The following is a 6000-nucleotide window of genomic DNA, read 5'->3' as shown; positions in this document are numbered from 1 at the left end:
CATGTGTCAGGGGGAGCAGAGGAGTTACAGAAATCTCACAAGTCTCACAAAGCATGTCATGTGAGGTCTCTAATGAAAGCCAGTGTCATGCTGGCCTATAAGGCCATTGTGAAATGTATGTAAAGCTACTATGTGAGGAGTTATGTATATATATTGAAAATATGTTTTCAAATCTACATCAACGTATTAGTCACCAGCAAAGGTAAAAAACCCAGGTTTCTCTCAGACAAGAGATGTTTATTCCTCTCTGTCAGAATGTAAATTAAGCATTGTAAGCTAACACAACAGATGTCCATTTACATACAAAAAGATGTGAAATCACCAGAAAAGGAGCACACAGGAAAAAAACAAGCCATGGAAGGTTATCCTGACTATGAGTCAAGACAATGAACAATGGGGGTATATTTAAAAGAGAAAGACACCTCTTCATCCTGTACCTAGTACATAAATGGACAGTGCATTTGCATTCATGAAAACAGGATCTAAAGTTTCACTGAAAATGCTGCAGAGGATTTTGGGTGAGATCAACTTTTTTGGACAGGAGGTTAACCTGTTAGTGAAGTTTCTTCTCAGAAAACATATTATGGTTTTGTTTTATATGTCACCATTTGTTTCCAATATTCTTAATCACTATCACTTGAATCTTAAATCTTTGATAATAAACTTACGTGTGTTTTCACTATAAATCTATCTCAGTGCTGTTATGTTGAGCAAAGTGCTGACCCTGAGTTGAATCATACACACTGCTGTGTCTGTTACTTTGGGAGCCGTGGACCTGGTAATTCAGTGAGTAGCCAGTATCAGGGGCTGGATATCACAGGGAAGGACTCAAAGGGACTCAGGGACTGGGTGCACCTATTATTAACCTGCCAGGCAAAGTCTGGGCTGGCCTAGCCCAGAAGAGAGCACTTGAATAGCTAACTGGCTGATGGTGTTAGGGGGGTGACACCCAGCTGAGCACCAGCAAGACTTCTTCAAGCTGGAGGAAGGGGGTAACAAGAGGACCCACAGCTTTGGCTACCCCAAGAACGCATCATACTGCCATGCTGCGCTCCACAAGGGTGAGCAGGAGAAGCAGGTGCTGATTAATTTATTTATTTCTTCTTTTGAGTAACTGGCCCATGAACCAAAAATATTTCAGGTGATTAGCGTTCTCCCTGGCCTCTTTGAGGGCAAATTATTGGCTCCCCTCCTGCTCAGGGATACATACGTTCAGGATCTCTCAAGGAAAGAACTGAGGTTTGAGAATGGTCTCCCCAGAAGCTCTAACCCTCTCTAACATACAGGGTCTACATAGGACAAATGGGTCTGCATTTCCCTGGGAACTTCTGAGAGGCCTGTTATAGGATGGCAGCAGGGGGAGTGGGCTGGGCGTAAAGACCCCTTACCACACTCTAGCATTGTCAATGCTGCATGCAGTGTTCTCCATCTATGGCCTGAGGGGAGGGACAGAGGGAAGGAAAGAGGGCAGCTGAGCTGAGCAGGATGGTGGCTGCTAGTGCCCACTTTAGGGATTTTGGCATAAGGTTAAGAGGCAGCAGGTTTGAAACAAACAAAAGGAAGTATTCCTTCACACAATGCACAGTCAACCTGTGGAACTCCTTGCCAGAGGATGTTGTGAAGGCCAAGACTATAACAGGGTTCAAAAAAGATCTAGATAAATTCATGGAGGATAGGTCCATCAACAGCTATTAGACAGGGTGGGCAGAGATGGTGTCCTTAGTCTCTGTTTGCCAGAAGCTGGGAATGGGTGACAGGGGATGGATCACTTGATGATTCCCTGTTCTGTTCATTCCCTCTGGGGCACCTGGCGCTGGCCACTGTTGGAAGACAGGATACTATGGACCTTTGTTCTGACCTAGTATTGCCATTCTTATGAGGTAACCCCACCTGGACAGGGCTGTAAAGGGGATACTTCATTGTCCACACAGAGAAGGCCAAGCTCCCTGCCGAAGCAGGAGAAGTCAGAGACACAGACTTTTCCTTTTGCCTTTGGCTCGCCTGAAGAGACACTGGCTGCTGCAACAACTTAGAAGGGGAAAGAAAGCTGAGAGGGAAAGCTCCCCAAAGACAAACAGCCTAGAACACAGCCACAAATTAGACAGACAAAGTATTGAGTCAAACTGTTAGCTTGAAATGCCAAATAATTTCCCTCAGAAAGGTTCCACATGAGGAAAGCTACCCACCTGTCACTGGGGAGTATAGCAACCCTGGCAGAATTTCTGGGGATAGAACATTTTCCTGATGCTAGTGGCAGACAGGTCTGGTTCTTCCCACAAGCTGCAAACAGGCTGAAGTACTCCTTGTACCAGATCCATGGATTATTGCACAATGACGAATTAAACAAATTCCCCACATTGCATGGGATACTTTCAAGCAACAAATTAATGGGAGGAAATTGAATTAATCAGCTTAATAAGTAACTGAATGTTAGTCTCCACTTTAACAATGATTAAACTGCTATCTAGACTCCATCCTTTGCAGACTCTATATAGGGTGATCACTCACACAGTACTGAATTTCAACTGCCCTGGGGTGGAAGATGACAACTGTTTAATCATGACACAGCAACACAACAGTTTAGGGCAGGAGGTTAAAAAACATTGTATCCAACTGCAAACAGAAGGGGACTTCAGGAAAGCAAAATTTAATTACATGGGTTAACAAACACTGTGACATCTACAAAAAGAGCCAGAGAATTGTAGTGAGCATGAAAGAAAATTATCTCTGCTTTACATCCAAAAGGTGGCACCACAAGCAGCGCAGAGCAGCCAGCACCATGCTAGGTCACTGGTGTCAGTATTAACTCAGCAGTAGGGAAAGCAGCCCTCCAGCACACTGCTCCCTACCATCGTTACTCCAACACCACTTCCTACAATACCTTGAGTTTTTCCTGTAGGTCTCACATCCAAGTACTGAGCTGGCCTGGACCTGTTGAGCTTGTACTGTGGCCTGGCTGCTGGAGAAGCACTGAAAAGTGAGTGCAAATAATCAGTGACACTTACTGGGCAAAGAGGTGTCTGGAGCGGACAATGAATTTGAAGACATACTCCAAGGCTTTGAAGGTGCGTAAGAGCGACTCACAGGGCTCCCCTCGGCTGGCTGAATCCACGTACTGTGTCAGCACTGAGATCAGCTTCCTGCACAGTGGAGACAGAGATGTTGGAAATGGGGCCTGAAGGTTAATATGCCTCTTAAATCTAACCCTCCCTACCACAAAGCCTGGTCTGAGGGGAACTCCAAATAGACTGGAGAGTTCAGGGCCACATGCAGAGTCACACTCAGCTTTCCAAACGGCAGACCCCTGGCAGGAAGAATAGTGAAAAGAAAGGGGAGCTTTCTGCACTGCAGGGTTCTCCCTCCAGGTTCTCCTGACACTTACTGCTCCATGGCATCCCACTGTACCTCAGGTTTCTGATCTGCTGGCTCCATGGCAGGGAGTGGATGGGAGGAGACAGGAATGAGGGCCCCATGTGTGCAGAGGCAGATTCACAACCTGATACTTACTTGTAGGCCAGTGTGGCGCTGAAGTGCTGCTGGATATAGGCCTCCAGAACAGCATTGAAGTGGTGGAACTTCCTGTCAGCAATGAGCCCCACAATGAAAACCTGTGGGAGAGAATCCAAGCCGGTGTCAGCGGCAGTTTGGCACCAGGTCAAAGAACTCCTGGAACGTGGAACTATGGATATTGTCTCCTGCTACCAGAATCAGTCCCCAGGAGGGCGTTTAATATCACCAGAGACAGTCCCTGACCCCTGGGTACGAAGGGAAGGTGTTCATATCAGAGCCTGCCCTAAGCCCTTCCTTTCTATCCAGAATAGTAAAGATCACAGAGACAGCAGCAAACATGAAATGAGCTGTAGGGAGCCAACATACCTGTGATGGGACATCCGCACCCCACTGGCAGAGATGGGGTTAACAGAGCACTAGGGAGGCTCTGTAGAAAGCAGCCAATAGGAGACAGGCTGTGGGAAACAGCCAATCAGGGTTCAGCTGGTCTACATAAAAGGGAGTTGCAGGGCAGAGCAGGGTCAGTTGCTGCTGGGAGCTGGGGGGGTAAGGACTGCGTCTCTGGAGTGCAGAGAATGGGAAGCCCCTTGGACAGAGCAGTGGCTGGCTCCTGGGACTGAGCAGCTGAGTGTCCTTAGGTGAGGGCAAAGAAGGTGCTGTGGCCACAGGGAAGGGGTCCAGGGAGACATAGCAGCAGTGGAAGGAATTTGAGGTGCAGCAGGAGGCTGCTAGCTACAGGATCCCTGGGCTAGGACCCAGAGAAGTGGGTAGGCCCAGGTCCCCCTCCACTTGCCACTGGGGAGGTGGCTGGACTGTTGGACAGAGACACCTCACCCAGAAGGGGGAAACACAGATGATGACCCAGATGGGGAGCTTGGTCGAGAGGAGGATGCTGCGATCCTGGGAACTGAGAGAGGAGCTATAGGCAGGAGCAGAGACAGAGTGCTGGTGTGCAGATCACAGGCTTCAGCCTGGAGCTAATCCCCAGCATCACCAGGAGTTATCAGGTCCTGTGCCGCCTCATAAGTTTTGGGTGTGGAAGAGAGGTCCAAATCTTCCACCTGGGTCTCCCCAGTGGCACCGAACTCAACGGTCCCTCCCGTGGGCCAGGAGTCAACAGTACCAGTTGTTGAGCTGGAGGGGAAGTGCAATCTTGCATCAGTCACCCTCCCTTGGGTGGTTCCTGTTCTCTTGCATGGGAAGGAGAGTGCCTTCTATCATTCTTCCTGTGCTGCTTCTTTGGGACAGAAGTCTGTGAGCAGTGCCGAGACTGATCCTGTGCCTGGGGGTGCCGGTGCTGAGAGTCTCTGACCCCAGAGTCGTTCCTCAGCTCCTTCTGGACTGAAGCCGGAGTGCTGCACACTGATGTTGAGAAGCCCGGTGCCATGTCCACAGGGCTCGACTCAGACTGAGGGTGGCGAGCGCCTTCCATTAGCAGCAAAGAATCCTGTGGCACCTTATAGACTAATGGATGTTTTGGAGCATGAGCTTTCGTGGGTGAATACCCACTTCGTCGGATGCATGGATCCAGACTAACATGGCTACCCTTCTGGTACTTGACTTCCATTAGCAGTAACTTGAATCTCTTTCTTCGTGTGAGGGCAAAAACTCCTACAGATCTTACACCTGTCTGTTTGATAGGACCTCCCCTAAGCACTTTAGACAAGCCGAGTGTGGGTCGCCCTTGGGCATAGGCTTCTGGCAAACCCCACACAGCTTAAACTCCTGGGTCCGAGGCATGCCCCAGGCCCAAGAGAGGGACAGGGAAATGGGGGAGGGAAACAGCCCCCTATCCCCCAAGTCCAAATATCTAACTGTAACTTTTTTTAAAACTATCTTTAACTATTTACAGAAAACTATGCTAGAGGATCGCTCATTGAACACGAGAGATGAAACACTCTGACTGTCACTGGCAGTAAGAAGGAACTGGAGAGGTGGCGGGGTCCTATATGCGGTGCCATGAAGGCATGACTCCAGGGGGCTCCAGAGCCGACCCGACAGATACTGCTGGGGAAAAATCTTCCAGTGAACTGTGCATGCGGTGCACACACACCTGATTGGAATGGATATGAGCAAGCACTCGAAGAACGACCTCTTTCCATCTTTTGGGTTGTCTTGCGAGGAACCCCAGGAGAGGATGAATCACCTCTCCTTCTTGGAGAGGAATCAGAGTCCAGCGGTCTATCCTGGGCTTCCACAAGGTTGGTGGACAAATAAGGATGGACAGAGCTATCTGCCACTGGTTTTGTTGCCAAAGGAAGCTTTGTGGCTTGTTCTAGGAGGTCCTGCTGGAAGCACAGATCCCTGGCAATCTCCACTCAATTTTGAAGGTGTGGCAGATGTTACACCTCCCCTTGGTGTGTCCCTCACTGAGGCACAAGAAACAACGGGTGTGGGGCTCACTGTTACAACTAGTAACCCCACACAAAAGGCAGTGCTTGAAACCTGTAAAATGCTGCATGCCCTCAGTGCTCCACATCCCACTAAGCC

General features: G+C 49.0%; 1 protein-coding gene across 1 annotated transcript in view; it reads right to left on the bottom strand.

Moving 5' to 3' along the window:
- Window positions 1–3001: 3001 nt before the first annotated feature.
- LOC116824712 (dedicator of cytokinesis protein 2-like) overlaps window positions 3002–6000 on the bottom strand; it is a 128941-nt gene continuing 125942 nt past the window's right edge. The window contains exons 21-22 of the mRNA XM_075066762.1: window positions 3508–3608; window positions 3002–3140 (exon numbers count right to left, since the gene is read on the bottom strand). Coding sequence (XP_074922863.1) covers window positions 3002–3140; window positions 3508–3608 — 240 coding nt within the window. The remainder of the gene's footprint in view (window positions 3141–3507; window positions 3609–6000) is intronic.

This window comes from Chelonoidis abingdonii, chromosome 5, assembly GCF_003597395.2.
Source record: "Chelonoidis abingdonii isolate Lonesome George chromosome 5, CheloAbing_2.0, whole genome shotgun sequence".
Lineage (NCBI taxonomy): Eukaryota > Metazoa > Chordata > Testudines > Testudinidae > Chelonoidis > Chelonoidis abingdonii.
The sequence above is the reverse complement of the archived record's forward strand: the minus strand, read 5'-3'. Positions and strand labels throughout refer to the sequence as shown.